At 44.7% G+C, this 11,652-nt stretch overlaps 1 protein-coding gene across 1 annotated transcript; it reads right to left on the reverse strand.

Annotated features, from left to right (window-relative positions):
- Window positions 1–2,538: 2,538 nt before the first annotated feature.
- Window positions 2,539–10,394, reverse strand: szrd1 (SUZ RNA binding domain containing 1). The gene is made up of 4 exons (XM_062965656.1): window positions 10,110–10,394; window positions 9,937–9,986; window positions 4,985–5,278; window positions 2,539–3,358 (listed from the first exon to the last, which is right to left on the reverse strand). The coding sequence occupies exons 1-4, from the start codon at window positions 10,305–10,307 to the stop codon at window positions 3,256–3,258; spliced, it is 645 nt and encodes a 214-aa protein (XP_062821726.1). The 5' UTR covers window positions 10,308–10,394; the 3' UTR covers window positions 2,539–3,255.
- Between the last annotated feature and the right edge of the window lie 1,258 nt (window positions 10,395–11,652).

Below are 11,652 nucleotides of genomic sequence, written 5' to 3' on the forward strand. Positions count from 1 at the left end.
GTTTTAGTGCAATAGGAAAATTCAGAATAGTGAAATGACAAATGGAATGGCCTGGGATCATGATTTTAATAATTGGCTTTAAATTGTGTTTTAATGTTTATTTTATTACTAGCTTTGCCCGGCCACGTGTTGCTGTGGCTTATGCTTTCAGAGTGTTGCTCTTTATTTACTGTCCTGATTTTAGAGATTATATTGTTCTGTATTATTATTAATCGCTTTGAATGCGATCTCTTGCTTCTTGGCAGAATGGGGTTGGACTGGATGGCCCATGAGGTCTCTTCCAACTCTACTATTCTATGATTCTATATCACAGTAATTATTACATATTATATTTATAATCTTATATTATCTGCTTAGAACTGGATTATATGAGGCCCCTTCTTCACAGCTGTATAAAATGCACACTGAAGTGGATTATATGGCAGTGTGGAGTCCAGATCATCCAGTGCAAAGCAGATAATATAAAATTATAAATGGGTTATATAGCTGTGTGGAAGAGCCTTGAGTCTACACTGCCATATAATACAGTGCAAATTAGATAATCTGTGGAACAGGCCGAGGCCTAAGTCTGCCTGTCCCCTGGGCTGAGTTGGTTTCTAGGAGACCAAGTGGGCAGAGATTAGTCCTCTAACTGGCAGCAATTGGATAAAAACAATTATTGCTCTGCCTCTAATTAGGACTTTATTTTTCTTTTTGAGTATCAACCTAGAGGCGTGGATGATGGGTTGTGCTGTCAAATTTCGAGGTTGGGGGGCCTGTAGTTTAGTTGTTTTGTTGGTCGCCGTGATGCCATCATTCATTTATTTATATAGATATGTTTTGTCTATGGCAGGGGTCCCCAAACTAAGGCCCGGGGGCCGGATGCGGCCCTCCAAGGTCATTTACCTGGCCCCCGCCCTCAGTTTTATAATATAATATTTTTATATCAGTTTTAATAATATAATATTGTATACACATATAATACTGATGGTAATATTATAATGTAATACAATACAATACTAATAATAATGCCATCGTCGTCGTCTCACTCGTTCAGTCGTTTTCGACTCTACGTGACCTCATGGACCAGTCCATATAATAATATTAATTATATATTATATATTACATGTAATATTACTAATAATATTACAATATAGTGGTTAGTTCAATATAGTAATATATAATGCTAATATTGTTCTATGCTAATAATATAATATATTGTATGTACTTATAAATATATATAATTAATTCAATTCGTCCGAGATCCTCATGCTTCATCCTTAAATTTTCTGAATCGGCACCCCAAACAACCTCCAGAAATAGGCCTCAAAATGAAGACACCAAGAAAAAAAAATATTTTTGGGTTGGGCTGTGTTATTATCCGCAGTAGTAACGCTGAGGCCACAGACCATAATTTAGTCCACTAATCTGTAGCACTTTATCTATGTTTTGAGTTTACAACCTATGATGTGCACTTTGCTAATCTACTATTACAACCTCCCTGTTTTTAAATTCTATGTTTTTAATAAATGTGTTTTTATTCTTTTTGGTTAATGTGCAAATATTACAATTGGTGCATGTTATTGTTTATTGGTGTATTTTATATTGTTACTGTTTTGCATTTGATATTTCTGTGAGCCGCCCCAAGTCCCCTCCGGGGGAGATGGTGGCAGGATACAAATAAAATAAAATAATTATTATATTGTATGACACAGCAAACAAGATGGACATGCTGGATTTCATATCACAAAATCGCAAGTCGAACACTTCCCAAGTGTCTAGGACTGTGTGATGTATTATTATTATTGTATGACACAGCAAACAAGATAGACATGCTGGATTTCATATCACAAAATCACAAGTCGAACACTTCCCAAGTGTCTAGGACGGTGTGATATTATTATTATTATTATTATTTTATTATGCCACAGCAAACAAGATAGATATGCTGGATTTCATATCACAAAATCCCAAGTCGAACACTTCCCAAGTGTCTAGGACTGTGTGATGTATTATTATTATTATTATTATTATTATTATGACACAGCAAACAAGATAGATATGCTGGATTTCATATCACAAAATCACAAGTCGAACACTTCCCAAGTGTCTAGGACTGTGTGATGTATTATTATTATTATTGTTGTTGTTGTTTGTTGTTGTTGTTGTATGGCACAGCAAACAAGATAGATATGCTGGATTTCATATCACAAAATCACAAGTCGAACACTTCTCAAATGTCTAGGACTGTGTGATATTATTATTATTATTATTATTATTATTATTACTATTATTATTATGGACCACAGGTTGGGAACCAGTGGGTGAATGGGACTTGCGGAAAAGAGGCGCACCAGCAGCAGGGGGGACTCAACCGCTTTCTACAAAGTTCTTGCTTTTTGTACACAGGTAGTTTTTATTATTATTGTTGTTGTTCATGTTGTTATTTATTATTATTACCATGACTTTGTTGACCAAATCTTTGCAGTGTTTTTGTACAAGTCTGGGGTCAGCGTACAAAGAGGCCCACCCACCCCCTCCCCACCCACCCTCCCTCCCCAAAAAGAGGCAACAGTTCCACTTCTGATCCAGCACAAGAGGAGACGCCCCAGTGTCTGTGTCTCAAGCCCCCGGCCCCACAAGTGGCCTCCCCCCGACCCCCCTCCCGGCCGGGTCCCGTCCCCCGGAAACCAGGCGGCGGGACAACAAGGCAGACTCTGGAAACACAGTGAAGAAGAAGAAGAAGAAGCAAGGAGGCCCGGAGCCGGGCCCCAATATGGCTGCTGGAGGGGGCCCTCCCTTCCCTCCTTCTCGGGCGACCCTTTGCAAAACTTGACCCAACACAACGCTCTCCGCTCCTCCTCCTACCATTGCGAAAGGTTCCCGGGGCCGAAGTCTGGGCTCACGGCAGACCTGGCCCCCCGTCTCTTTGGCCAGCGGCTCCGTCCCTCGCGTCCTCGGCCTGCAAAGCCTCCTTCCTTCCTTCCTTCCTTCCTTCCGTCGCTATCGGCCAGAAGCCCCGGAAAGCTCCTGCGCCCGTCCCCGGCACGCTGGCCATTATTGCTGCAGGCTGGTCAGAGGAGCAAAGCCGGGCTCACAGTGCGAGGGGCCGGAGGGAGGGCCACGGCCAGGGCCGCCCCCGCCCCGCTCAGGTCCATCTGTCCAGGCCGGGCGGAACGGAGAGGGCCGAGGAGGAGGAAGAGGAGGCCGTGACAGCGGCAGCAGCGGAGCAGCCGGCCTTGCTTCCCGACCACGGCAGATGCGAGGCGGCCATGTCTATCTGCGCTGGCGGAAGCCCTGAGAACCATCCGGGCCCAGCGGCTGGCGGATCACGTTGCTGGCTGGCCGGGCCTCGTCCGGGTGAGAGATCCTGGGCGGCCTGCAGGAGGAACACGAAGGGGCAGGAAGCATCAGGAAATGATGCCACGGGGCCTTCCTGCCAGGCCATATACGTACAAATACGTGAAGTCCTAGGGAGGAGGGAGCACGTTTCCTTTCTGCTGCCCTGGAGACTAGGACACAATGGAGCAATGGCTTCAAACTACAGGAAAGAACATCAGGAAAAACTTCCTCACTGTGAGGGCTGTTCAGAAGTGGAACTCTCTGCCCCAAGGGAGTGTGGTGGCAGCTCCTTCTTTGGAGGCTTTTAAGCAGAGGCTGGATGGCCATCTGTCAGGGGTGCTTTGAAGGCGATTTCCTGCTTCTTGGCAGCATGGGGTTGGACTGGATGGCCCTTGGGCCCCGTGACGGCGCGAGTGGCGCCATCTATGTGTCAAACTATACGCTGCAAGATTTGAATTGTTGTATCATGCCTGATTTTGCCCTTACCCTGTAAATGTAGTTGGATTGGTTATTTATATCTGTCAATCAATGTTGTTTGCACCTGTTATATTGCTCACTCAGCTAAACTGTTTGGCTCCACCTCTTCCTGGAGTAGGACAGTGTTTCCTCCTTTCATTCCACCAGCAAGCTCTCCACCAGATGGACGTGAGAGAGAGACTTGGCTCTGAAAGCCCTTGAAAAGTTACCTCTCAGCACCAATTCTGAGGTTCTTACCCTTGGGACTCACACTTCATGTTCAGGGCCAACCTGAATGACGTTGAGGAGTCTCAAGCGCCTTCACATCAGTCCTTTGGCAACAGAGGAAGATTGTGTCTTCAGACATAGGTCATTGGACTGAGGCTGAGTTTGCTCCGGCATTCACAGCCAGAGAAAGAGGGATCTGGAAAAGCTCCACGGACTTAAAACAATCAAAGACTGTAATGTATATTTTCTTTTACCCCCTTTGTGAACAATAAACCCAGTTTTTTAGTTATCCACAGTGTTTTCGTCCTTGGGAGATCCAGTTTCCCTAAAGGAGGGCAAGAAGCAATCCCCTGGGGAAAGATGTCACGTCCATGCCTCTTTCACTAAGAGTTACAGCCCCAGGCGCGATGGCACAGGTCCTTTCTGATTCTATATTATCAGGCTGGGGCTGGAAGGATGGGCATTGGTGGAAATAGCAACCTCCCAAGCCTTTCACTATTTATGTGTTAATATACAGTAGAGTCTCACTTATCTAAGCTAAACGGGCCAGCAGAAGCTTGGATAAGCGAATATCTTGGACAATAAGGAGGGATTAAGGGAAAGCCTACTAAACATCAAATTAGGTTATGATTTTACAAATTAAGCACCAAAACATCATGTTATACAACAAATTTGACAGAAAAAGCAGTTCAATACGCAGTAATGTTATGTTGTAATTACTGTATTTACGAATTTAGCACCAAAATATCACGATATATTGAAAACACTGACTACAAAAATGCGTTGGATAATCCAGAACTTTGGATAAGTGAGTGTTGGATAAGTGAGACTCTACTGTATTAAGGGGCTGGAAAGATGGCACCTCTCTGGGGTGCTTTTCCTGTGTAACAGAAGGGGCTTGGGATTGTATGACGGTTCAAAACCCCAGCCAGGCCCATGCTGCAGTGTCGGCAAAGGCCAACGTGCCCGTGGGGCTCACCTGTCCAGGAGGGGCTTGTCGGGCCCGCGCTGCTGCTGCTCTCCGTCCTCGTCGTCCTCCTCCTCGGGGCTGGCGCTGCCCAGGATGCGCTTGCGAGCCTCGGCGTACTCGGCCTCCCTCTGGGCCAGGGACTTGACGGGGAAGGCGGGCCGGCTGGCCGCGTGGGGGCTGCCCAGGACCCCGTTGCTGGTGGGCCGCTTCAGGATGCGGATCTGGGGAGGGGGCCCCGCCAAGGGCAGGCCCTCATCCTGGAGCACCACCGGGGGGGCCTTCGGCGGGGAGCGCGGCTTCCGGCTGCGGAAAGAGAGAAGGAGCCCGTCAGGACGGCAACCACCGCCTCCTAGGAGGGGAGGAAAGAAGGAGCAAAGCGTTTACAGCAGTGGTTCCCAAACTTATTACTCAGTGGCCGCTGGAAAGGGGGCGTGGCTTAGAGGGGTGTGCGTGGCTCCTGCTCTAGTCCAAGAGGGAGGTGGGCGGGACCACAAATGGGCGGGGCCAGGATGAGTGGAGTTACGAGCACTGAGGCAGGGCTGAGCTTCTATCCCTGTCCTGCGGCGCATGCCAGGACACAGGGGGCGGGGCTAGAGGAGGGGGCGGGGCCTCTTCCCAAGTGCCTGACGGGGCCGGAATGGGTGGAGTTACGAGCACTGAGGCAGGGCTGAGCTTCTATCCCTGTCCTGCGGCGCCTGCCAGGACATAGGGGGCGGGGCCTCTTCCCAAGTGCCTGACGGGGCCGGGATGGGTGGAGTTACGAGCACTGAGGCAGGGCTGAGCTTCTATCCCTGTCCTGCGGCGCCTGCCAGGACATAGGGGGCGGGGCTAGAGGAGGGGGCGGGGCCTCTTCCCAAGTGCCTGACGGGGCCGGAATGGGTGGAGTTACGAGCACTGAGGCAGGGCTGAGCTTCTATCCCTGTCCTGCGGCGCATGCCAGGACACAGGGGGCGGGGCTAGAGGAGGGGGCGGGGCCTCTTCCCAAGTGCCTGACGGGGCCGGAATGGGTGGAGTTACGAGCACTGAGGCAGGGCTGAGCTTCTATCCCTGTCCTGCGGCGCCTGCCAGGACATAGGGGGCGGGGCTAGAGGAGGGGGCGGGGCCTCTTCCCAAGTGCCTGACGGGGCCGGGATGGGGAGATGAAGGAGAAGCCTATTAAACATCAAATTAGGTTATGATTTTACAAAAATCATGTTTTACAACAAATTTGACAGAAAAAGCAGTTCAGTATGTAGTAATGTTATGTTGTAATTACTGTATTTACGAATTTAGCACCAAAATATCATGATATATTGAAAACATTGACTACAAAAATGGCTTGGATAATCCAGAAACTTGGATAAGCGAGGCTTGGATAAGCGAGACTCTACTATATATGGTATATACATATAATATTGGTAATACAGTAGAGTCTCACTTATCCAAGCCTCGCTTATCCAAGTTTCTGGATTATCCAAGTCATTTTTGTAGTGAGTTTTCAATATATTGTGATATTTTGGTGCTAAATTAGTAAATACAGTAATTACAACATAACATTACTGCATACTGAACTACATTTTCTATCAAATTTGTTGTATCACATGATGTTTTGGTGCATAATTTGTAAAATCATAACCTAATTTGATGTTTAATAGGCTTTTCCTTAATCCCTCCTTATTATCCAACATATCCGCTTATCCAAGCTTCCTCCGGCCCGTGTAGCTTGGATAAGTGAGACTCTACTGTAATATTATCATGTAATACAATATAATAGTACATTATTATAATTGTATATTTATATTTCATGCAATATTGCTAATAATATTGCAATATAGTGGTATAGTACCATATCTATATATATAAAAGAGTGATGGTATCACGGCAGCGGACAAAACCACAAAAGTAAACACCCCACAACCTCGAAAATTGACAGCACAACCCCTCATCCATGCCTCTAGGTTGATACAACAAAAAGAAAAGAAAAAAGAAAAAGAAAAGAAAAATAAAGTCCTAAATAGACGGAGAGGAATAATAGTTTTTATCCAATTGCTGCCAGTTAGAAGGCTAAGCTCCGCTCACTTGTTATTATCAGATCATTACTTGTATATAAAGCCATATTGAGTTCCCTCTGGGTGAGAAAGGCAGGGTGGAAATGTTGTAAATAAAATAAATAACAAATAAATAACAAATCAATAAATCAACCCTCGTCTTATCTGCAAGTGTGAATTTATTTATATATTTATTTCCTGCTTATTTCTTATTTCTTTTCCCGTCAAGACGTTTTTCACTGTGGATTAGCAAGTTTTCAGCCAAACACAAGTTGGTTTGATGCGACTGTTTTTTGGTGTCTTTTGCATCTTCCCTATTTTAATATCAATAGTCTATGTATATGCAATATATTACATCATTAGTATAATACAATATCAGCATTATGTATTAATATATTGTACTATACCACTATACTTACGGTCTTACCATTTATGTGTTTTAAATGTAATTTTTTATCCTGTATTGTTGTTTACATTGATATATTGTATTACTGTTTTATTTTTTTATATTGTGATTGTGTTATGTTGCTTATAATTTGTTCTTATGTTGTTTTTGAGTCCCCGCGGGGAGATGGTGGCCGGGTATAAAGTTTTCTTATTTTATTATTATTACTGTAATATTATTAGTATTATATTGCATTACATTATAATATTAATATCAATATATGTACATGCAATATATTATTAGCATAGTACAATATTAGCATTATATATTACTATACCATACTATATATACAATGTAGTATAATACATGAATAATATTATTATACTGTATTATCATTAGTATTGTACAACATTATAATATTATCACTACTATATGTATATACAGTAAGTAAATACAGTAGTGTCTCACTTATCCAACATTCGCTTATACAATGATCTGGATTATCCAACGAAGTCTGCCTTTTAGTTGTCAATGTTTTTGTAGTCAATGTTTTCAATATATCGTGATATTTTGGTGCTAAATTCATAAATACAGTAATTACTACATAGCATTACTGTGTACTGAACAAATTTTTCTGTCAAATTGGTTGTATAACATGATGTTTTGGTGCTTCATTTGTAAAATCATAACCTAATTTGATGTTTAATAGGCTTTTCCTTAATGCCTCCTTATTATCCAAGATATTCGCTTATCCATGCTTCTCCCTGCCCGTTTAGCTTGGATAAGTGAGACTCTACTGTAATACAAAATACTTGAGCCATTCATCCACATAAACCTTAGTCCAGACTGAGTCGAAGCCAACAAAACTTATTCTTTGAACGCTTGTATGACATTATAATATTATCAATATTATATGTACAGTACAGTAGAGTCTCACTTATCCAACATAAACGGGCTGACAGAATGTTGGATAAGCGAATATGTTGGATAATAAGGAGGCATTAAGGAACAGCTTATTAAACATCAAATTAAGTTATGATTTTACAAATGAAGCACCAAAACATCATGTTAGAGAACAAATTTGGCAGAAAAAGTAGTTCAATACGCAGTAATGCTGTGTAGTAATTGCTGTATTTATGAATTTAGCACCAAAATATCACGATATATTGAAAACATTGACTACAAAAATGCGTTGGATAATCCAGAACGTTGGATAAGCGAGTGTTGGATAAGTGAGACTCTACTGTATTTATGAATTTAGCACCAAAATATCACGATATATTGAAAACATTGACTACAAAAATGCGTTGGATAATCCAGAACGTTGGATAAGCGAGTGTTGGATAAGTGAGACTCTACTGTATTTATGAATTTAGCACCAAAATATCACGATATATTGAAAACATTGACTACAAAAATGCGTTGGATAATCCAGAACGTTGGATAAGCGAGTGTTGGATAAGTAAGACTCTACTGTTTTTATGAATTTAGCACCAAAATATCACGATATATTGAAAACACTGACTACAAAAATGTGTTGGATAATCCAGAACGTTGGATAAGCGAGTGTTGGATAAGTGAGACTCTACTGTATTTATGAATTTAGCACCAAAATATCACGATATATTGAAAACATTGACTACAAAAATGCGTTGGATAATCCAGAACGTTGGATAAGCGAGTGTTGGATAAGTGAGACTCTACTGTATTTATGAATTTAGCACCAAAATATCACGATATATTGAAAACATTGACTACAAAAATGCGTTGGATAATCCAGAACGTTGGATAAGCGAGTGTTGGATAAGTAAGACTCTACTGTTTTTATGAATTTAGCACCAAAATATCACGATATATTGAAAACACTGACTACAAAAATGCGTTGGGTAATCCAGAACGTTGGATAAGCGAGTGTTGGATAAGTGAGACTCTACTGTATATACAATAAGTAAATAACAAATAAATAGATCAACTCTCTTCTGTTTGAGGCAAGTGTGAATGTTGCAACTGGCCGCCTTGATTAGCATTGAATGACCTTGTAGCTTCAAAGCCTGGCTGCTTCAGGGACAGCTAAGCAAGGATGCCTCCCGGGCAGGAAACAGCCAGGCTTTGAAGCTGCAAGGCCATTCAATGCTAATCAAGGTGGCCAATCAACATTCACACTTGCCTCAAGCATACAAGAGTCTGGAGATATATAAACCCCCTTCTGAGGATGCCTGCCACAGATGTGGGCGAAACGTCAGGAAGGAATGCTTCTGGAACATGGCCAAGCAGCCTGGAAAATTCACAGCAAACCAAACTAATAATACATTACATAAGCTTCATAAATAGGACTGGGCCTCAATTTAGAGCAGGCCTGGGCCAACTTGGGCCCTCTCTCCCTCAGGGCGTTTTGGACTCCAACTCCCACCATTCCTAACAGCCGGTAGGCTGTTAGGAATGGTGGGAGTTGGAGTCCAAAAGGCCCTGAGGGAGAGAGGGCCCAAGTTGGCCCAGCCTGGGACTAGACAGAGAAAGAACGAGGCAAGCAGACAATGGGAAACCCTCACCTCTCCTTCTGGCTGATCTTCAGCTTCTTCTCCAGCCGCCTGTCTATCTCCTGCAAGGCAAAAAGGGGCGTTTGAGGAGACCCCCACCACCGAGGAAGCCAGGCCTCCCCCCAAGGAGCACGTGGGAGGGCGCGGCCCCTTTAAGAGGCCTAGCGGGCGCCCCGAAGCCTCACCCCGCTGTCGGCCGCCTCCTCCCAGCTCTCCGCGACCTCCTCATCTTCCATCGTCAGGCCCCGCCGCCAGCCCGCTCGAGGCGCATGCGCGCGAGGCCGCCCCCTTCGCTCCCTCCCGTCCCTCGCCGCCGCTGAGGCTCCTCTCTCCCGGGCCCGAACGAGCGCATGCGCCGCTTCCCCCAGACTCCCCGCGCGCATGCGCGTCTCTTCCCCCACGTCCAGGCGTCGTCGGGCGGAGCATGCGCAGCTCTCGCGCCGTCTCTCCTCGCTCTCTCCATGTAGGGAAGGGGCCAGTTTGCGCGTGCGCAGTGGCGCTCTGAGAGCCGGGGGGGGGGGGGAGTGCCTTCAGCAGTGTAGCGCATGCGCGGTATTCCTAGGCGCTTCCAACTTTGCCGCCTCCATGGACAGAAGGTGCCACTTCGCGCGTGCGCTGTGGAGCCGCTCTGAGAACAGGGACGCCTTCAGCCGTATGGCGCACGCGCCTCTTTCGCTGAATCCATATATGGAAGGTACCACTTCGCGCATGCGTAGTATTCCTAGGTTGCCTCCTTCGCTGCCTCAATGTAGGGAAGGTACCACTTCGCGCATGCGTAGTATTCCTAGGTTCCTCCTTCGCTGCCTCAATGTAGAGAAGGTACCACTTCGCGCATGCGTAGTATTCCTAAGTGCCTCCTTCGCGGACTCAATGTAGAGAAAGTATTTATTTATTTATTTATTTATAAATAATAAAATAAAATAGAGAAAGTACCACTTCGCGCATGCGTAGTATTCCTAGGTGCCTCCTTCGCTGCCTCAATGTAGAGAAAGTATTTATTTATTTATTTATAAATAATAAAATAAAATAGAGAAAGTACCACTTCGCGCATGCGTAGTATTCCTAGGTGCCTCCTTCGCTGCCTCAATGTAGAGAAAGTACACTAGAGTCTCGCTTATCCAACGTTGACTGGCCGGCTGAACGTTGGATAAGCGAATATGTTGGATAATAAGGAGAGATTAAGGACACATATTACGTTATGATTTTACAAATTAAGCGCCAAAACATCATGTTTAACAACAAATTTGACAGAAAATACTCAGTAATGTTATGTTGTAAGTACTGTATTTACGAATTTAGCACCAAAATATCACGATGTATTGAAAACATTGACTACAAAAATGCGTTGGATAATCCGGAACGTTGGATAAGCGAGACTCTACTGTACCACTTCGCGCGTGCGCAATGGCGCCCCTCGCTGTGAGAGGGAGGACTTCAGCCGTGCAGCGCATGCGCAGTATTCCTTGGCGCCTCCTTTAACAATGCAAAAAATGGGGCCAGTTTGCATGTGCGCATTGTCGCCCTTCGCTCTGAAAACAGGGATGACCTCAGTTGTATGGCGCATGCGCCGTATTCCTACCGTAGGTGCCTCTGAGAATGCCTCTATGTGTGGAAGGTGCAAGTTTACGCGTTCACTCTAAGCGGGGAAATGGCTTCAACGGTGTGCGCATGCGCAGTTCACGGTGGAAAAACTCAGACATTTATCGAGGGAGGGGCCAAGATGGCGTC

Source organism: Anolis carolinensis, unplaced genomic scaffold (assembly GCF_035594765.1).
Source record: "Anolis carolinensis isolate JA03-04 unplaced genomic scaffold, rAnoCar3.1.pri scaffold_15, whole genome shotgun sequence".
NCBI classification, from domain to species: domain Eukaryota; kingdom Metazoa; phylum Chordata; class Lepidosauria; order Squamata; family Dactyloidae; genus Anolis; species Anolis carolinensis.

What these genes read in the sequence shown, in the direction of transcription:
- szrd1 (XM_062965656.1), bottom strand. Translation starts at nt 10,307, where the DNA reads ATGCGCGCGGGGAGTCTGGGGGAAGCGGCGCATGCGCTCGTTCGGGCC. An exon ending in AGGAGGCGGCCGACAGCGGG is followed by an intron (nt 9,987 to 10,109) that starts GTGAGGCTTCGG and finishes TTTGCCTTGCAG; the next exon opens with GAGATAGACAGGCGGCTGGA. An exon ending in GACAAGCCCCTCCTGGACAG is followed by an intron (nt 3,359 to 4,984) that starts GTGAGCCCCACG and finishes TTCCTCCTGCAG; the next exon opens with GCCGCCCAGGATCTCTCACC.